This window comes from Eptatretus burgeri, chromosome 16, assembly GCF_056783735.1.
Source record: "Eptatretus burgeri isolate ZD-2024b chromosome 16, Ebu_testis_v1, whole genome shotgun sequence".
NCBI classification, from domain to species: domain Eukaryota; kingdom Metazoa; phylum Chordata; class Myxini; order Myxiniformes; family Myxinidae; genus Eptatretus; species Eptatretus burgeri.
The window spans coordinates 11,895,549-11,917,761 of NC_140976.1; the positions used below are offsets into that span (position 1 = coordinate 11,895,549).

The 22,213-nt window shown below is 47.4% G+C and overlaps 1 protein-coding gene across 1 annotated transcript in view; it reads left to right on the top strand.

Annotated features, from left to right (window-relative positions):
* Window positions 1–16,335, top strand: part of LOC147010520 (uncharacterized) — a 105,184-nt gene extending 88,849 nt beyond the window's left edge. Inside the window, exons 16-18 of the mRNA XM_085860381.1 lie at window positions 486–719; window positions 10,770–10,845; window positions 14,561–16,335. Coding sequence (XP_085716507.1) covers window positions 486–719; window positions 10,770–10,845; window positions 14,561–16,335 — 2,085 coding nt within the window. The remainder of the gene's footprint in view (window positions 1–485; window positions 720–10,769; window positions 10,846–14,560) is intronic.
* The last annotated feature ends 5,878 nt before the right edge of the window (window positions 16,336–22,213 follow it).

Sequence of the window (22,213 nt, forward strand, 5' to 3'; positions counted from 1 at the left end):
ATAAAGTAGCAGTTGTAGTTATATCTGTTATTAATTACTAGTACGTGCCCGTACGTGGAAAAAAAATTCTGCCGTCAATTGTGACGTCATAGCACCGTGTCCTGTCATTAGTTTGGGAAATAAATGGCCATAACTTGGGAACCACTTGTCCGATTAATATCAAACCTTGAAAAGGCACATACTCAGGTCCCCAGCAATATACCTGGCAAGTTTCAATTAGATCGGACCAGTGGTTGTCGAGAAACAGCGGTTGCAGACAGACAGACAGACAGACAGACAGCCATCGATTGCTGGAATTATAGGCAGATGAAACACACCAGCATACAAACACCACACAAAATACACGACACAAAACGACACAAACACCACACAAAACAAGTCCTGATGAAGTTCTGCAATCTCTGATTGCTCTTTTTTGTTACACTTTGATTTCACCATCAAAGTTCTGATCTTTGTTTTGACATTGATTTCTGTTTACTCTCCAGCTTGAAAACGTGCTTCACAGCACCAATGGCATCGTGAAGTTGATCGCCTTGGGCCTGGCTGTATATTTTCTACAAGGTCAAAAATTCAGTCAATGCTGTGGCACACCTAATTATATGGTGCCAGAGATCACGGATGAGGGCTATGAAGGTCCCCCAGTTGATGTGTGGGCACTTGGCGTCCTGTTGACAAAATTATTCCTTGGAGAAAAATTTGCCGGTGCTGACATTGTTCATGTGAGTATTGTTTATAACTTGCAAATACAACCCTTCGCTTCGCTGACGGGGATATTATGTCGTGTTTGTTTGTTTCCATATTAAAGTTCTGTAGTTCCAAACATCTGTTTATATGTACATATATATATATATATATATATATATATATATATATATATATATATATATATATATATATATATATTTGTATATAAATAAATATATACATATATTGCAAGTGAAGACTTGCGGTTGGGAGTATAATATATGGATTCCATGGTAGATTCTCCAACCTTTAATTGAACAAAAAATGACAACAGTTTCCATCAACAACATATGCAAAGCACCATGCATCCGTTAACCTTTCTCAAGAGTGATGCACATGACCACAACATACCCCGAAATACCCAAAGGTGGGGGTGGGCTAAGTTGGACAGCCAATCAACGCACGTATCATGTTACTCACGCATTATGACCATTCACAAATTAAAAAAAAACCATTAGCACATCAACAGATCAAAGAACACACTCATGTATACCAATTAGGTTGCACCAAATAACATTTTAGATAACATCAGCAAATAATTGGTCACTGTCATTGCAAGTAAACACGGTCAGAAGTGATCAAGCATAAATTCACAATAGTGCAAATGTGGCCATGTGCGGAAAAGAAGTTAGAGGGGAGTTTAGTCCGAACAGCCGGGATGACAGACTATGTGGACTCCCCATGCAATGTCCAGGATTCCCTGGTGTGTTTATGTAAGAGAGGTCGAAACACGAAAGGTAAATCCACCACCTCCTGCGTGATCAATGTGACTGTTTCCTCTGCATGCCAAACCTCCAGAATCCGTATTCTGTTCCTGTTCAGGGTTGAACCCAAAATGCTAACCCTATCCCAAAAAGTTGTGTGTACTGCCTTGAGCCCATGTTTGGCAATGGCAGACCTGTTGGGATAATTGCACTCAAAGGCCTTGTGGTGTTCAGCAATACGCTGGTTTAAGGTCCTCCCCGTCTCTCCCACATACTCGGCTCCACAACCACAGGGTATCGCATACACCACCCCGCCCTGGCCTTCTTTGGTAGCTTGTCCTTTACCCTCAAAAGGGCTTTCTTGAGAGTGAAGACCGGTTTTAAACTTACTCTCAATCCTGTCATTTTCAATACTCTGCTGTTCCTCTGTGATACACCCGTTATGAAAGGAAGAACACAAAGCCCTCTGGGTTGTTCTTTCGGTCCCACTCTGTTGTGTGGGCCAAGTAGGATCATTCTTCTTGGTAGCAAGCTGTCTGGGTAACCGTTAGCCCTCAAAACCTTTTGAAGATGGTCCGTCTCTCTCAACTTGTCTTCGATGGAGGATGGTATCTCACATGCTCTTTTTAAGAAGGTGTGCACCACAGATCTTTTGTGCTCCAATGGATGACAGGAATCAAAGTCGAGGTAATAGTCGGTGTGTGTGGGCTTTCTATACACTGTGACCTTCAGAGTTCCTTTGGAAGAAGTGGATCATCTTCACACCAGGTGTGCCAAGGAAGGACGTTGCATGACGGAGGATGCACAGTCGGTGACTGGCTTTGGAGGCCAGCTTGGAAATGTGGCTTTCCCAGGAAAGATCATGGCAGACAATAAGGCCGAAAAGCTTAAATGAAAGGACTTCTTCTCGAGGATTGTTGAGAAAGTAGATGGAGGGGTTCAGATGGTCCTTTCAGAGAGACATTGTGAGGGTGTGAGATTTGTCAGGATTGAATGACATGTTCCAAGTGTTGGACCAGCTTGTCTTTTATCCAGGTCTGTAGAGAGTGAAGAGGCTGCTGCCTGCCGATCAGAGGGATGACAGATGGTACTGCAGAGGGTGGAGTCATCAGCAAAGAGATGAAGAGGATTTTCCAGAGAGTTGGAGAGATTATTGATGAAAACCAGAAAAGCACAGGGCTCACAAGACTGCCTTGAGGAACTCCAGCCTGGAGAGGAAGAGGGAATGAGAGAATTCCATTGAGGGCCACATGTTGACTGCGACGGGAGAGGAAGTCTTCGAGCCATTCGTGGAGATTGCCTTAGATGCCATAGGAAGAGAGTTAGGTGAGATGGGCAGGGTGGCAGACCGTATCTAAACCTTGCGATATGTCTCGGGAGATGGCTCTGATCTCATGTCTGGCATTGAGGACCTCCATCCAATTTTGGGAAAGCAGAAGCAGCATGTCCAAGATCGAGTGACCTGGTCTGAATCCAAATTGATGATCGAAATTCAAGGCATCAGAGAAGCGGAAGGCTTTAATGTCTGAAGCGATGATGGATTCCTTGACCTTGCTGATGATTGGGAGATGGCTGATTGGTCTGTTGTTGCAGGGCTCTGTTTTTGCACCTTTTTATGCAGAGCGGGAATGTTAGCTGATTTCCAAACTGATGTCAGAAGACCTTGAACAAATGAGAGGGTGACTAGAACAGAGAGAGGGTGAGCAAGAGCAGCAGAGTACGTTTTTAGAACACGTGGGCTGATGCTGTCTGAACCGGTTGCAGAATCTGAGTTGAGGTTTGGAAGCAAAATCTCCACTTTGTCGGGAGGACACAAGTCCAGGAACAGCTGGGTCTGACTGGGTAAGGTGGGTGTAGAAAGTGATGGGTTTGGGACACAAGATTGTGAAGGAAATGCAGAGTTTCGGCATTCAGGCTTTTTGCTGCAGTGTCAGCTGTGCAGCCGTTTGAAGTCGGGGAGTGGATGGAGAGGGAACATACAACAGAAACAGACTTCATCAGATGCCACCAGGATTTGGAGGAGGGTGACCGGTTTAAGAGCTCAGACTGGAGATGAGAAAGATGTTGTTTCCTGGCTCTCCTGAGGGTTGACACACTTGTTCCGAGCTTTGTGGAAGGAAATGAGAGTGCCTTCAGTTGGATTTGCCTTCTGTGAGGTGAAGGCAAGTTATTTCAGGGCAACTGCCTCGCCACAAGCTTCAGTTTACCAAGGGCGGGAGGAAGTGTATGACAATTGAAAACGGGATGGGATGAATCTGTGCATGAATTTCATGCCGGTTGGCCTGAGTGAAATGCCAGACTCGAAGGCGCTGAGGTGGTTCTCTAATAACAGCCAGAGAGATGCCCACTTTGACAAGTATGTGGTCAGATGAACCTATTGCAGCAGAGGAAGAATAGCAGATATTTTCAGGGAAATGGGTCAGAATCAGATGCAGAATAGATGGAGTCCCGTTGGCTGAGAGCCATGCCGGGAAGTTGACAGATTGTTGACAGATCAGTCCCATTGAGTTGCAGAAGTCCGTTGCTGAAGTGCCATGGCAGGTGAGAGAGGTGCCCACACCCAGCCAACTGGTCTGATGACAATTGAAGTCAACACATATGAGGAAGAGAGAGTTGGGTTGAGGATAGAATTGAGGTTGAGGATAGAAGGTCCATGTTTTTGGCAAACGAGATGTAAATTGAGTCATCACTGTTTGGTGGATGGTACAACACACATATAAACAAGAGGTGGGAGTGAAGGGGAAGCTGTAGCCGGAGGTATTCCTGGAGTTGTAGGGGAGTGAGGGCAGTACATTGAGAGTGAGGTGTGGAGTTTTTGATGAACAGAGCAACTCAACTGCCAGGACGAGGTTCAGGTCTGTCATACCGAAGGAGTGAGTAACCAGGACGAGATACGAGGGAGTCAGAGATGTCTTGAAGGAGGAAAGTTTCTGTTGAGCAGATAATGTCTGGTTTGTCAGTGGCAACCTGTTTTGAAAGAACTGTCAGGTGAGAGCAAAGGCCCCAGATATTTGAGTTTCACAATGTTAAGGAAGAGGGAGGGAGGAGGCTTTGGGTGCAGGGAAGAGGAGGAGAAGGGGAGTTCAGGAGAGTTCTTGACAGTGTGTGTGGGATTGCATGAGACCGAGGGGAGAGGGTCGGATAAGGAGTCGGAGGATAATTGGATGTGCATAAACATTAATCTTTATAAACAGCTGCCAATTATGGTGTGATGGCTGGAAAAAATTTGTCTCTGTAATTGAAAAACATGTTAATACGGTAAACGGCTTGGAAATCGGGTGTTATCAAATTTAAATTTGCTTTGAAACTCTCAAACAGAAACCACATAACCTTTCGAAAGCACGCCGGTTCATCTATAGTCTATACTGTGTGTACGTGTGTGCGTGCGCGTGTGTCAGTGTGTCAGTGTGTCTCTTCCATAACTCCGAAACCATGAAACCTCACATTTTGAAACTCTGCATGCAGACGAAGGGAACTCAAAGGAAATACATGACTGAAAATTGGGTGTTTGGGTTCATAAAAGCATCCCCCTTTGAAGATAATTAATGCCATTGTTTTAATGTTTTAATGGCAAATACAACTCATCGTTTCACTGATGAGAATATTAAGGTGAGGGAGATAGAGGGAGAGGAGGGATGGAAGCGGGGAAGAGAGAAGGGAGGGGAGAGGGGTTGGAGAGAAGGGGGCAGAGGGGTCAGAGAGAGGAGAGAAAGGGGTCAGAGAGAGGCAGAGGCATGTGAGAGGCAGAGGGGGGAGAGGAGGAGCGGTATTCCTGCAGATGTGACGCCTTTATTTAACGGCACACACTTTCTTTGTGACAGCACAATTCGCACATTCTTTGACAGCTCTTCCTCTCCTCGAGGTAAGTTGTATGGTAGTGGAGGGAGTTTGGCTGGAGGATAGCATGAGGGGAGGGGAAGGAAGCATGAGTGGAAGGGGGGAGGGCAAGGCAGCATGAGGGGAGGGTGAGGGAGTGCGAGTGTGAGGGGCAGGCAGTGAGGCGGGTGTGGAGGCAGCACGTTGGGGGGGGGGGCAGCACGTGAGGGGGGGAGGCAGTGTTATAGGGTGGGGAAGGCAGCATGAGGGGGTGGGGAAGGCAGTGTGAGTGAGTGACGTCTAGTTTAACGGCACACACAGTGATGAACCACCCTGCTTGTGAAACACCAAGATGACAGTTTATAGCTTGGTCGAGATTCAATCACAGGCCTGCCAGCATAGTTCGAGCATGCATACCTCTCGGCTATCCTGCTGTGATGTTAATGAAACGTTTCATTTTTACCTCTGGCACTGAAAGTGAAGGAGGTTCTATTTTCACCCCTTTCTGTCTGTTTGTGTGCAGGATATCTCAAAATGTTGTGGACGGATCCAGATGAAATTTTGTGGACACATTGGATGTGTGACAAGGACGAACTGATTAGATTTTGGTGAAGATCCGGATCTGATAATCTTTTAAGTAATTCTTCACCATTGAGAGATAGGGCCAAAATTATATAGCATGATATCTCAAAAAGTTGTGGACGGATTCGGATGAAACTTGCTTGACATGTTGGGTGTGTGACATGGAAGAAATGATTCAATTTTGGTGAAGATCTGAATCCGAATCCGGATCTGATAATTTTTTAAGTGACTCTTCACCATTGAGAGCTCGGACCAAAAACGATATAGTTCTGTATCGCATGATATTTCAAAAATGTATTGGGCATGATATGTTCTTGTGGATCAGGCATTGTGTGGCGGAGGTATGCGCTCTACCGAGGGCCCTTCTAGTTTTTATTTGTATTTATCTATGCCAAATTGACCGCAGAACAATGTGGGGCCATCACAAGCGATTGGCCCCTGAACATTGTTGAAGTCGATCAATATACAGGATTCAGTGACAGAGCGAATACTGCAGAGTGCTCGCGAAGTGGATTAAGCACTCCAATGAAATGTTTGGTAAGGAACGCTTGGCAAGTGATTAGCAATCAATGAACCATCATATTAAACGCACACCTTCCAGAAACGCCCAAAATATCAAATATATCTGAATTCGACAAATGAACACTTTTTGAGTTGTAAGAACTGCTCCGAAGTTCAATTCTGGGACTATAATTTTGTAATTTGGCTCAGTTTAAGAGATTCTCCAGGTCATGGCATGTGAGGAAATTTTTTAAAGCCACAAACTCTGGTGTCTCCGGCCATTTATAAGTGTTGTAACGTGTCCAGAGATTCGTAGGTATGATGATCAGGCATTCGATCATTTGAGTGAGGAAAGTGGAAAAAAACAAAAAACTTCACTGTTACGAAATCACTGCGGCCTGTTCCAAGTCAAGGCATGGTTTAGCAGGCTAAAAATCTTGGTGGCTTCAGACCCCAGCGAGGTAACCCAAGATGCGCCTCAAGACCCCATCGAGTGCGGGGTGGTCGAGGATGCACCTGATCAAGGATATAATGAAATAACGCAGTTAATTATCTTCAAAAGGGGTGTTTTCATTAACCCAAACATCCAATATTCATTTCTGCACTTCATTGGGGTTCCCTTAGTATGCATGCAATGTTCAGGTTGCTTGGTTTAATGGTTTTGGAGTTATGCATTGACGTTTGACACACACACACACAGACACACTGACATTTATTAGTATAGACCAGAAAAGTATTCGGCGTTGCTGGGCAACGCAAGGTCCCTCCTCCCACCCGTTCACCTAACTCATCCCACCACAACCCTGCCCCTTCTCACCCCACCCCTCCCCTCCAGACTCCCACCCTATCTCCCTCCATACTCCCATCTCCTCTCCCCCAAACTCCCACCCCACCCCTTCCCCGCCTTCCTCCCACCCCTTCCCTCCCTCTGGACTCTCACAAATAAAATTATTTTCACCACGTAGAAGAACAGAAGTATCCAATTTAAGTCAATGTCGTCATACAAAACAACACATTTTGGAAAATTATTACCTCTGCTACCGAAGGTGGATGGAGGTTATGTTGTTACCCGTGTCTGTCGGTTTGTTTGCCTCTCTGTTGCAAACAAGATATCTCAAAATGTTGTGGACGGATGCAGAGGAAATTTGGTAGGTCGCTTGCGTATGTGACACGGCCAAAATATTGAGGTTTTGGTGAAGATTTATCCTAAAAACCTACTCTGCTGCTCTTGCTGACCCTCACATTTCCTCAAGGTCATCTGCCATCTGCTTGAAAATTAGCAAACATTACCGGCCTGCATCAAAAAATGTGCAAAAACAGATCCCTGCAACGACAGACCAATCAGCCTTCTCCCAATCATCAGAAAGGTTATGCAATCCATCATCAGTTCTGACATTAAATCCTTCTTCTTCTCCAATGGCTTGATTTCCGATCATGAGCAAATCACTGTCTCCCGGGGAGGCTTTTGCAAATCACCAGCAAATTTGCGAAAATAAATATAAAAAAACCATCAATTTGGATTCAGACCATGTCACTCTACCCTGGATACGCTGCTTCTGCTCTCCAAACAATGGATGGAGGTCCTTAATGCCAGACATGAAATCAGAGCCATCTCCCGAGATGTATCAGGTGCCTTCGATACAGTCTGGTTCCTGCCCTGCTCACCAAACCCTCTTCCCATGGTATCCAAGGCCATCTCCACTCATTGCTTGCAGACTTCCTCTCCTGTCACAGCCAACATGTGGCTCTTAATGGAGTTCTCTCATGCCCTCTTTCCTGTCCAAGCTGGAGTTCCTCAAGGCAGTGTTCTGGGCCATGTTCTTTTTCTGGTTTTCATCAATGATATATTTGACTCTGGAAAATCCTCTTTAACTCTTTGCCGATGACTCCACCCTCTGCCGTGCATCCCTCAGATGCCGTGCATCCGTGCATCTGTCATCCCTCAGAGCGGCAAGCAGCAGTCTCTTCACTCACTGCAGATATAGATAAACTCACAAGCTGGTTCAACATGTGGAGCATGTCTTTCAATCCTGATAAATCTCACTACGTCTCTACAAAAGGACCATCTGTAAAAACCCCCATCTACTTTCTCAACCATCCTCTTGAATAAGTCCTTTCATTGAAGCATTTGGGTTTCATTATCTGCCATGGTCTTTCCTGGGAAAGCTACATTTCCAAGTTGGCCTCCAAAGCCAGTCGCCGACTGGGCATCCTCCGTCATGCAAAGTCATTCCTTGGCACACCTGAGCTCCTGAACACATACAAAGCTTTCGTCCACAGCCTTATGGAGTACGGCTCTCCCCTTTGGGCTGGTGCTCCCACCGCTCACCTTTCTCAGCTTCACGCTGTGGAAACCAAGGCATTCAGGATCATTGGTATCCCACCTCCCAAACCCACCTCCTTTAAATTCCCTACTTTCCTTCCTGAAAATCCCTGTCATGCAAGGACCTGAAAGTCCCTGTAGTGTCCATCTTGTTTACCCTGTGTACCCTTCCCCATCCATCTCCCTTGCACAGATCTCCTCGTCTCTGTTCCCCACTGTTTTTTTTTTCCTTCCCTCTCCCACCCCTCTTGTCTCCTGCACCCCTTGTGTGTTTCTGTGTGTTTGCTCTCATACAAGAAAAAATTAAAATTAAAAAGATCCAACTCTGGATCTGGATCTGGATCTGATAATTAAAGAAAATAACTTTGAGCTCACCGGGAACATAGAGCTTTTGGAATGGCATTGCATCCGTTTGTCCGTCCATCCACAAATACTTGTGACATCATCTCTGAAACTACAAACACGATTTCCATGAAACTTCACAACGTTCATCACCCGGTATGTACCAAAGTTTGGTCACAGCACAAAAGAAAAAAATTGGGCCTGAAGAGGATCGCCGAGGGGTTTCCCCCGAAAAAGGTATTTGCTTTCTTCTCAGAAACTAAACATGCAATTCTGATGAAACTTGACCACAACCTTCACCACCCACGATGTACCAAAGTTTGTTCACTGCATTCAAAAAATCTGTTGGTATTTACCTTCTTCTTCGTTAAGTATTTTTTGGATTATCTATGCCAATCAGTGGTTCCCTTGTTTTCTTATCCAGCCTCTACAAGGTGAGCATCCAGGGGTATTGCCCCTATTTTTCACCTTTGAGAGATATGGCCAAAAACGACATTATAGCAGGATATTTCAAAAGGTTTGAGACAGATTTGGGCTACATTTGTTGGGCAGGTTAGATATGTAACAAGAAAGAATTGGTTTGATTTTGGTGAAGATCTGGTTTCGGATCCGAGAATTTTTAAAATTATTCTTAACCATTGAGTGATAGGCTAAAACAATACATCACATTATATCTCAAAAACTTATTGATGGATTCTAACGAAACTTGCTGGGTGATCTGGTACGGTGAGAAGAACAAGCAAATAAATTTTAGTTGAGGTCCGAATCCAGATCCTATCAGTGGGATACAAATCGTAAACTAATCAGCATGACGGAGGTATGCGCTCTACATAGCGCTCTTCCAGTTTTACAATTTTTTCCCCATCAATTAACACTGTACCTTAGCACGGGACTGACTGAACGAAGAAACGAACACACACACACACACACACACACACACACACACACACACACACACACACACACACACACACACACACACACACACACACACACACACACACACACACACACACACTCTTATTTATTTATTCGCCCATGAATTAACATATGAACACACACATTCTGTTTTATTAATTTATTTTGCCCATGAATGAACACTGACATAGCGCAGGTGACTGAACTTCAGACATAATCCTCTTCGTGCACTTCACCTTACCATGTTGCTCACTCAGCACTGCTGCATCGTAAAAAAAGACTTGGGTGAACACTGTGGGGGCGCACCACAAGTCCCTCTCGAAATATCACCCGCCACAAATTTTATTATTGTCATTGGCATAACTGTTGAGCTCAAAATTATCTTTTTAGCATAACCATTCCAATATTGTTTTTGCTCCAAGAAGTGTTCTGGATATGTTAGAAGGACCAGAGTGTGAACAATTTATGTATTAAAGTGGATCAAGTTGGTGGAGAAAATCTACACAGGAGATTGACAGTGCTGAGGGTGTGGTGAGTGAAGGGAGTTTTGAGGGTGTGGTGAGTGAAGAGAGTTTTGAGGGTGTGACGAGTATTGAGGGCATGGTGAGTGTTGAGGGAGTGCTGAGGGATACTTGGTTGTTTTTTTCGTATTTCTAATGGTTTCTCGCTGGGATGTTGTTTGGCTTGTTCAGCACATGGCATGAACAAGTATGTTCACAAATACTGCGGTGGGTGAACTCCTATCATTGTGGAGCAAAATGGTTTTGCTCAGTAGAGGAGGTGTTTCCTGATCATGTTTCATGTATTTTTTTTCACACATCCATCATTGTGTTTTACAGGCAATTATGAACCACACATGGTTGAAGAAGTTTCCGATGACTCTTTGGAAAACTCATCGATCAGGAGCTGCTGAAGGTAACCAGCCCTCATTTTACTCTTTAATATTGTTGTGGTTGAGGAAATTCGCAAACCACCATTCAGGTCCCGTAGGTGAGATATCTCTTTAAGTACATGTGTAGTTAGCCCCAAACCCGTTGTTTAGAGGGAATAAATGTAATTCATTCGGGCTGCGACCCTTTAAGATAGCCGTTTTTCTGTTCTATCTTTATTTTGAACCAACCACGTCTCAACCGCCATCACACAACAACCACCGACTGCAACGCCAACAGCCACGACCTTTACCGTCACGGCTCGCTCCCGTAAACATCGCATCACCGCCATTCCAAGCGTTGCCATGGCCATCACCGCCACTTTAGACCCTCAACCACCTTCGCCTCTCCTTCTGCGCCCATTCCCGCACCGCTTGTGGGCACCGAGCGTCAGGCTGTCCTGGACTCGTACAGGGCACGCGCCGAGCCGCGGGTACAAAGTGCGGCCTTTCCGAGAAGTCGGATCAGGAATGATACACGCCCACTTCTGATCCGGCCTATCAGCAAGCGCGGGGCGATTTGGCCCCGCCTCCAGGCGCGTCGGAGTAGAATCGATATATGCAAATTCGAGGATCAGGGGAGGTTCACGCCCACTTTTCCTCCGTCCAATGAGCGAGCGTGGCTCCGCCCCCGAGCTCATCCTGATCCGGAAATTTGCATATGGGTTCTCCTGCCGTACTATAAAGCGCCGAGTGCGGGGCGAATTCAGTCAGTTTTTGGGCTCGGGCGAGTTGGAGAGGTGTGGCGGCGGCGGAGTGTGGCAGCAGCAGTCAAGAAGGAGAGTCAGTCTGTCGGGGTTCGGAGTCTGGAGGGGAGGGGAAGCCGGGAGCGCGGTCGAGGTCGCAGTGGAGTCGCTCGTCGCGGGACCCAAGCAAGCCAGCTCTCCTCTTTCCCCAGAGCATCAACAATTCCCCCCTTCCCCCTCCCCCACGCTGAGATAGTGTGGAAAGGGGGCCCCGTTCCCACCCCATTCCAAGCAGTGCCAACGAAACCCGTGGAGGAGCGCGGAGTCGGGGCACTGCCGCCACATTTGCGGCTCATCACAAGACGGGTAGGCTCCACCCGGTCTCGCGCCCACAGACCCCGGCTGCCCCCTTGTCGTTGAGGGTGGTCCTTTTCTTTTGCTTTTGAGTATATATGTTGTCGGCGCCGTCTGTAAAGTAAAACTGTGTAAGTGTTGCCGTGTGCTCGCGTAGTCGGTAGTATCTCTGCATTGTTGTGTTTCTTTTGTTGCAATTGCTTTTGGTGCATAATTGTTGTAATTGTATATGTGTGCTATCCGTGTGTCGCGGAATAAATGTGCCTCATGTTGAACTGTTTTTCCCGTTTCGCTTCGTCTTTTCTTTAATTGAATCTCCATCTTACTTCACGTAAAGGGTTGGTAGGGGCTAAATACGCCCGATAATTAATCGGAACTGTCGAGGTTGACGATAACACCGCTCGGTTATCCCGATAGTATGGAACGGGTCGCTTAAAGTGGCCCGTGTCCAGAGTCGACCTGCGGCGAGGTGCGATCGCCCGGTCTACCCTCCGTGTGGGTACTTAGGTAGGTCGAATTTGGCGAACAACCCTATCCCACGCGGGGGGCCGATTGGCACGATCGTGGTGAGGCCGAAAGGCCCACCCGTGACTAGATCCCGGCGTTAGTCCGAGAGGGTCACGACAGAATTGTCCGTCCGGTGGGCGACTTGCCGCGATTCGAGTTACGTGGCCGCTCGCACGCCGGCGGGCGCGAATTCGCAACAATATCTTCCATTTTTTTGTTTATGCAAATGATGGAGGCTTGTGGAAGAGCAATATGACAGCGAACATGAACTGATAGTGGGGAACTCTTCAACAAAATAAACAGGTTAATGAACAAATGGAGGAAAGGGAGAGAGTGGGGTTTGTGGAGGGGGGAAGAAAGAGAGAGGTGAAGAAGGTGGTGAAAAGAGAGGTGAAGACCTTAAAACCATGCAGAACCTGCAGGAGGATGACTTAGAAAGGGGTAAGAAAGATTATGTGTTGGGATGGGCAATGACATGAGATGGTACTGAACTGCTTGCTTTGAATCCCTGGAAGGAAGAGTGGGAAAGCATGGCATCTTCAAGGTGGTTACACATGTAGGAGGAGCGAGGCACAAGAGAGTTCAGATGTGCAGTCAGCCTGGATTTTGGAATTTTAACTTGGAGTGGGGAACTGGAATAACGCATACATCTTGGAGTTGTGGGGGGAGGGTCAGATGCCTGAGAGAACAGAGGGAGCAATATCAGAGAAGGGGTTGTGAAAACAGAGAGGTCACTGTCCTGTCAGCGACGTGAAAGCAGCAGGCCTTTTGAGGATCGAGCCTTGAGAAGAGAGCAGTACACCATTGAGCTCAGACAAAGGACTTGGAGACAACGTGTAGTTCTGATAATTCAAGAAAAACTTGGAACGTTGAAATATCCCCAGTATGAGGCTGACTTTGGAGGCCAGATTTGCTTTGTGGGTAACCTAGGAGAGGTCATGTCTGGTGGTGGTAAGTTCAAAAGACTCAACCTCTTTCAGTCGCTATCGATTGAAATGGATAGGTGGGTTTGTTTGACAATCCTTCCAGAGTGACAGGGTGAGACTCAGATTTTCTATTTGTTCATTGAAAGACATGCACCATTTGTCACATCAGCATCTTATCATTTTTAGATTCGCAGAGAATGCTGTAGCTGCTGCCTGTCTGTCAGTGGGATGGGCTATGATATGACAAAGTAGTTGGCAAAAACGAACATAAAGTTCTGCAAAGCATTGCATAGCAGATAGCAGAACAAGACTGGATACAACACACAACCTTGGTGTCCTCTGGGCTTCACTGGGAGAGAAGAAGGTTCACTTGAGAGCAACATAAATGGAGGAAGTCAGAAACCCAGGAATCAAGGTGGCCTTGTATGCCACAGGCAGAGATTGCCAAACTCTGTCAAATGCCCGCTATGTGTCCAGGGAGACGGTCCTGCCTTCTTGTTTGAGATTTGAGGTTTCCAACTATTGCTAAGAGATGAACAGCAGCACGTCCAGCATTGAGTGACCGATGCGGAATCCAAAATGATGGTCATAGATCAGACTTTAAAAATATGAAAGACTTGACATTGGAAGCAATGCAGGGTTCCATTAGTTTGCTTATGAAAAGCAAGCTTGCTGGTTTGGAGTTGTATTTGTACCCTTCTTCAGGATAGCAATAATATGTGACGACTTCCACGCAGAAAGCAGGCAGCTAATGGAGTTGAGGCTGAATAGAACAGGCAAAGGAGAAGCAAGAGCAGCAGAGAAGGATGCGAGAACATATGCACTGATTCCATCTGGGCCCATCACCGAAGCAGGGATGAGGTGGGACAGAGCTTGACCCACATTATGATCTCCCTAGTTTTGTCTTATCCTTTAAAAAAAGCCTTCTTTTGTATGACTACACCAAGTCACAATGGTTGTTATCAATGCCAGCGTTAGATTTTATGTGGATTGTGCTGCAGTAATTCTCTTGAGTCTTCAACATCAGTGACCTATTTACTCTTACACTTAATTTGAACTTGCAACAGAGACACTTGAAATTTTGTTCAACTCGAAATGTAGCAAGACCTCAAATCTAATTGAGTAAACAATTATTTTCACATTGTCAAAATATGTTCATATTCTTGCCTTTGAGAATTGTGGAAAAATCCAGAATTGATGATTATGAAAATTAACCACTATATTTGCAGCACTCAGGAAGAAAGAACTGGCAGCAGAGGAAACCAACACACAGAAGAAGTCATTGCTGCCCAAATGCATGAGCGTACCTGTGATGCAACTTCCTGGTGCCTGGATGGTGCGATCAGCTGTTGAGGGGCAGCAGGCTTCACCGCTTCCCGGGGGACAGCAGGCTTCACCACCTCCTGGGGGCCGACAAGCCTCATCGTCTCCCGGCATCCGACAGGCTTCACCACCTCATGGGAGACAGCAGGCTGCACCGCTTTCCGGGGGACAGCAGCCTTCACCGCCTCCTGGGGGCCGGCTTGCTTCACCATCTCCCAGGAGACAGCAGGCTGCACCGTCACCCAAGAGACAGCAGGCTGCACCATCTCCCAGGAGACAGAAGGCTGCACCGTCTCCCAGGAAACAGCAGGCTGCACCGCCTCCCAGGAAACAGCAGGCTGCAACACCTCCCAGGAGGCAGCAGTCTGCACCACCTCCCAGGAGGCAGCAGTCTGCACCACCTCCCAGGAGGCAGCAGTCTGCACCACCTCCCAGGAGACAGCAGGCTGCACCCTCTCCCACGAGAGAGCAGGCTGCACCGCCTTCTGGGAGACAGCAGGCTGCACCCTCTCCCGGGAGTCAGCAGGCTGCACCCTCCCCCAAGAGACAGCAGAATGCTCCCTCTCCCAGGAGACAGCAGTCTGCACCACCTCCCAAGAGACAGCAGACTGCACCCTCTCCCGGGAGACAGCAGGCTGCACCGTCTCCCACGAGAGAGCAGGCTGCACCCTCTCCCGGGAGACAGCAGGCTGCACCCTCCCCCAGGACACAGCAGGCTGCACCCTCTCCGAGGAGACAGCAGGCTGCACCGGCTCCCAGGAGACAGCAGTCTGCACCACCTCCCAAGGGACAGCAGACTGCACCCTCTCCCCGGAGACAGCAGGCTGCACCGCCTCCCAGGAGACAGCAGTCTGCACCCTCTCCCGGGAGACAGCAGGCTGCACCCTCTTCCGGGAGACAGCAGGCTGCACCCTCTCCCAGCAGACAGCAGGCTGCACCGCCTCCCACGAGACAGCAGGCTGCACCGTCTCCCAGGAGACAGCAGTCTGCACCACTTCCTGGGAGACAGCAGTCTGCACCGCCTCCCGGGAGACAGCAGTCTGCACCGCCTCCCGGGAGACAGCAGTCTGCACCGCCTCCCACGAGACAGCAGGCTGCACCGCCTCCCAGGAGACAGCAGGCTGCACCGCCTCCGGGGAGACAGCAGTCTGCACCCTCTCCCGGGAGACAGCAGGTTGCACCGACACCCGGGAGACAGCAGGCTGCACCATCACCCGGGAGACAGCAGGCTGCACCATCACCCAGGAGACCGCATGCTGCACCCTCGCCCAGGAGACGGCAGGCTGCACCACTTCCGCGGAGACAAGCTGCACCGCCTTCCACGAGACAGCAGGCTGCACCCTCTCCCGGGAGACAGCAGGCTGCACCCTCTCCCAAGAGACAGCAGGCTGCACCACTTCCGGGGAGACAACAAGCTTCACCGCCTTCCAGGAGACAGAGGGCTGCACCATCTCCCTGGAGACAACAAGCTGCACCACCTTCCAGGAGAGAGCAGGCTGCACCATCTCCCTGGAGACAGCAAGCTACACCGTCTCCTTGGAGACAGCAGGCTGCACCCTCTCCCAGGAAAAAGCAGGCTGCACCGTCTCCCAGGATACAGCAGGCTGCACTGCCTCCCCAGAGACAGAAGATTGCAGCGATTCCCCGAGGGAAGCCGGACATACTGATTCGCTGGCGATAGCAGGTGGAACCTGCTCCCCACGGAGGTGATGAAGCAGACTGTCCCCCATGAATCGCTGAAGCCCAGATGACAATCAACCTAAAATGTTGATGGAAGAAACTGAAAAACCAAGAATGATTTACCTTTGAATGATCAAGCCTCTGGAGCACAGGTATGACGATGCAGCATCATATTATGCAGTTACATCTTGTAGGCTTTCTGCATTAAACACCTTCCAAACAGTGGCATACTGAGGGTGTCTGGCACCCGGGGGCAAAATAAAATTTTGTTCCCCCACACTTTCCACCTCCCTCCCACAAATTTCCAATCCCACCCACCATAGAAATCGGGAAACTAGGAAATTTTTCTGAAATTGACGACTTTTGATGATTGACCACTCCACTCGATGCAGTGTACTGAAGCAAAGATGAAAGGAACACGAAATGTCAGTTCAAATATTTATTCAATTCAGCGTTAGAGTGGATAATTCCCTGTTCTGTACGATGCCAGGTGCCCACGTGATTCGCAGACGCAGCAAATCTGCCGCCGAGAAACCGTGATTCGAAAAGGTTCATGATCATGTAGTTTGCGTTTCACAGGACACCGTGGTTGGAGAGGGTTCATTATCATGTGCGTCCAAAGCACAGCACTGGTACCTCGGTATTATTTTATTTTTTATAAAACTAGCATTGAAAAACAAGGGATTTCCAGAGGCATGATATTTCTGCTGATGTATTGTTTGATGTCATATGCACATTAGCCCAACATCTGAAAATACAGATCATACATCTTAATGATCCATAATTTTATGAGAATACCTAAATTATTGGCGAACTTGTTAAAATGGTTGTGAATTTGCCCCCCTCCCACCCGGGGAAAGTGCCCCCCTCTGTATGCCACTGCTCCTAAATAGACTGTGGGCCGAACGCCTGTATTGTTTAGTTTTGTGACCCACCCCCAGTATCTGCGTAGTATTTGCTGCATGTTGTTTAAAAACATACATTTTCAATTTACATTTAAAACTCGCAATCACCAAATGTGTACAAAACTGTAACAAAATGCAAAAAAAATAAGAAAAACATGCAATTATATTTTCTACATAATATCCAATCATGTCACGTTTCACAAGAACTGTGAGCATTGTCACGAATCCCTTCGCCAATCACATGCAATGTTTCACCAAACGTCAAGACTGGGGAACATGGGGAAGTACATTCCGTCAGAAGCCGGTGTCTCAGCAGACGATTCTGAAGACATTTCTTCTGGGTTTCGCTGCATGTACGTCACAACAACTCACAGCAAAGTAATTCCATTTGGTGAAAAAAATTTGTTCAAATATTAAGAATGTGCTGCTCTTTGGAAGAGCTGAAGGAAAGATCAAACAGTAAGATCCCTGCCGATGCAGTGATCTACGACTTTTCAGGTCTGGACCTTGAACAGCAGCAGCTGGCACTCATAATGTAGGTGGTGCACAATGTAAAGTTAATGTTGTAATATGTTTTCACTTGTTTCTGATTAGATTTACCGAATGTTTAGACGTTTACGTGGACAAAAAACAAAAAGACGTTGCATCTTATCCATAATCTTCACCGTCCAGATTATTGATTAATAAATGGTATCATCGATGATGTAGGTGGGCATGAGTCATGTTGTCATGAGACATCATGAGCATATTGTTGCAGATTCGGGGGAGGTTGGGATCATGAAGAGAGGTTTCTCAAATCCACCATCCGGCCAACGAACCGTGGATAATTCTGCGGCGAGGCGGATTGCTGAGCAACCACAGACACTGTCTTCGATGTTTAATTCAGGCAGGGTCCAGTGTCTAAATCCACTTTTCCTTTCTGTCAAATTAACCCCTCCCGGCAAAAAAAGAAATGCTACAACATTGGGTGAACTGGATTTCGCTCAGCACCATTAAATAGCGATTGGCATTGACCTTGCCTTCTAAGGAAATGACTGCACCAAAACCACACCAAGAAAATGCGCCGCACAACATTGCAGAACCACCAGAACCCTTCACTGTTTGAACCAAGCACACATAGTTGTCGAGTTCTTTAGGTTTGTGTCACATGTGCACTCGTCTGTTTGTTGAGAACATGGAGAAGGATGATTCAACTTACTATGTCACATTTCTTCACTGCTTGGTAGTCCATTGCATCTGCTCTTTGCACCACTGGACTCGTAAATGTGCTTTGCCAGGAGTGATGAGAGGCTTGTGCATTACAATCCAACAATGGTGTTCTGTGGCGTTCTCTGCGCACCGTTTTTGATGAAACTGGCTGCTCGCACCCCAGGTTGAAATTTAGTCAATCAATCTGCAGTTGCTCGCCTGCTTTGCCTTGCATATTGAAATAATGCACGGATATCACGATCCTGGAGTATGTGCTTCCACCCACTGTTGGCCTTTGCTGTTTGGTGTTCTTTTAACTGGGTGTTCCATGCCGACATCACCTGAGACACCATCGCTTGTGAACTTCTGTCACTGAAGCTCCTGCCAAACACGCCCCAAGAATCACCCCCTCTTTCAAAGTCACTGAGATCTCTTGCAGCCATATTTATAGGCAACCAGGTCTGTTCAGCATTTTTATACATGACCTGTTGCATGCTGGGATGTTATTTGCTTCGTTAGCACATGGGCCACAACTGTGTGGAAGCTGTTGCTTTCAATATACTTGGTGTCCGTCATTTACCCAGGTGCTTCTATTTTTGCTCACCTGGAACATAGTTCCGGGGAGCTTGTGGGATGGCACTTCGTCTGTCCGTCCATTCACAAATACTTGGAACTTCTTCTCAGAAATGACACACAATTCTGATGAAACATGACTACAACCTTCATTTTCCGTGATGCACCAAAGTTTGTTGACATCAAAAAACAAAGCAAAAAAAAACAAAAAAACGGGTCTCGGAGAGGTGTCCCCCCCCCCCCCAAGATATGTATTTGCTTTCTTCTCCGAAACTACAGACATAATTTTATTGAAACATGACTGAAACCTTCATCTCCCTTGATGTACCAAAGTTTGTTGACGGCATTGGAAAAAGCACGGTCTAAGGGGTTTTTATGGGGGAGGGGGGGTGGGGGTGGGTTGCCCCCAAAATAGGTTTTTTTCTCTTCTCAAAACCCCAGACACAATTTTGATGAAACATGACCACAACCTTCATCACCTGTGATGTACCAAAGTTTGTTCAATGCATTAAAAAAAAAAATCCATTGCAATTTACTTTCTTCTGTGCAAAATATTTTGTGGGTTATCCACGCCCATCAGTGATTCCCTGGTTTTCTTATACACACACTGCCAGGTGAGCACCCAGGGGTATTGCCCCGATTTTTTTTATCCACTACCTGTATTTATAAGGTCGTATCGCAAAGAAATGTTCTTACCCCAAGCACAGAAGCCCTTCTTATTCAGTTACTTATTCACAGTTCCACAATACAGGTGCCTCAGTCATTGCCTCAGGAAACAAGGAAAGAAGGAGGACAGAGAAAAACGTATGAGGCATATTTGCGGCCTTTCACTCACGAGAAGCAAGTCGGCGGGCTTATTTTGGTCCCAACAAAAGAAGGGGGAGGCGAAGAAAGAAAAGGAGAGTGGTTGATGTGAAGCGACAGGTGGGGAGAGGTGCAAAGGTGATTGTATGTGGCTTGGAGGAAATTGAGTGAGTTGCCCTTCAGTGTGCTCTTGAAAGAGCAGTCGGGTTAGTTGATGCTCATGCGTCCAAAGCGAACAAAAGAGATTTAGGGAAAGCAAGAGACAGACAGCGCATGTCAGTGTGTATGGCCAACGCCTCTGGGAATTCTCCACTGTCTGGGCCCATTTCCTGCACGTAACCTGGCTCCTTGCGCTCCGTCACCAGCCTTCTGCTGCATTACAGTTACCAGCTCATTCTTGTCCCACCAGACCATGCACATAGATTTCCAGACACATTAGCTCCATTCTGCACTCAAGCCCTGGTTTTTATAGCCCTTGGGGAGGTGTGGCACTGTGTTTGTGTTGCTTCTTTTTTAGCTCGCGAGCACTATGGCATTGCTGTTGGGGTTCGGTTAGGGCTTTGCCTTCCCACTGGCCCACCCTGTCTCCAGGCAACGTTCATTGATTGCGCCCAGGTTCCTCAGCACAGCGGTGACCAGAAGGTGTCATTGAAGGCGTTCCCATTGGGGTTCGGCCAGGTGCAGATGTACCGTGGCTGGTCGGCGCAGAGGCTCCTCAACCCTGCATGGGCCACAGTGCATTATGAGGCTTCTCTGGTGGATTGCTGTGGTGGGTTGGGTGTGGTGTTTGAGGCTGTTGGTTCTGTAATGTTGTGTGAAGTGTGTTGCAAAGAGTGTGTGTGTGTGTGTGTGTGTGTGTGTGTGTGTGTGTGTGTGTGTGTGTGTGTGCGTGCGTGCGTGCGTGCGTGCGTGTGTGTGTGTGTGTGTGTGTGTGTGTGTGTGTGTGTGTGTGCGCACTGCAGACTTGTGGAGAGGGAAAGATATAGATAGACAGAATTAGATAGAGGAGAGAAGAGTCACAATGAGGTTAGATAATATTATAAACACAACACATATTCCCTTTCCACTCATACGAGGGGTGGGGGGGGGGGTGGCATTTTAGCTACACCATACACTACAGAGATAACTACACAAGAGTTCCTCGATATGTATTGTATGTGCTTCCCCGGGGTCTCTGAAAACCATCATAATACCCCTTCCTCCATGCCAGACTCGTCCTGACTCTGCCGTCTCCAGTACATTTTCAGGTGTAGTCCCTTTATCACGATTATACCCAAGTCTATTGGATCCCTGAGTGTGACTTTTTGGACAGGAAATATTACCTACAATCATATCCACACAAAGAAAAATAATGAAACCTCATGCATTGTGTCACAATCCCTACACATTCACTCAGGCACGTAACTTATAGTTTCCAGATTCAATCTTTAACCTCCACACATATGACCAAGTGGGTTCAAACTATGCACTTTTAAAACACCACACGCAATCATGGGTCATTGCGAGTCCATAAATGTCTGACAGCAAGTTGGAGTGAGCATAAATTGGTCTTTGGGCCACTACAAAATGACAAGCAACATGCAGTGTCCTTCATCCCTTGGGGGAGGGTGGAGGTGAGACTAGGGACATGGTGGGGGTGACAGGCAAAGCATGTAAGGCAACATGGTGAGACAAACCATGGCAGCAGATTCTGCTGGCCGGCCTCTCAATGGTCTCGGACTCATCGTGGGGGGCAGGAATGCAGTGACAGCAGATCAGGCAGCCGGCTTCAGCCCTAACCTCACCTATCTGCCACACTAATCCATATATACTACCCTCCTTTATCCCTCTAAACTAACTCCAACCTTGCTTCTCTGTCCCTCCAAGCCCTGCTATCTAATCTGTCCCTCCCTGGCCCACTAACCCCTCTTGCTATCCCATCTCGCTGGAGGAAAATCAAAGCACATACAGTGGTGTACATGATGAGGTGGCATGACACCATAAGGCTCGCTGGGGGAGTCGTCCGATGGGGGCGTGCCTACCCCGATACTCCAAATTTGGGACACAATGAGTCCACGCCAAACCCAATTACCAAAGTCTGTTACTCTTGTGGCTGCAGACATCCAAAAATGGTACTAAGGGGGAGCATCCCTACTCTATTCTATCAGTAAAACTCATTTCTCTTTATCATTACACCCCCTCCACAGCAGTTCTATGCATCAAATCTACCGCACGTGGGTTCGGGCCTCGCCTTCAATTTTTCTGCCTGTGTCATCGCACAATATCATGGCTTGGCAGTGTGGCTCCACCCGCTGGTTTACCCACCTGCGTACTCGAGTATGGTACGCCCGGGCTGCTGAGGCCCCACTGAGCTTCCCTGCTCCATTCCAAATTATGGGGGAGCTCTTCCCCCCTCCCGCCCTCAACTTG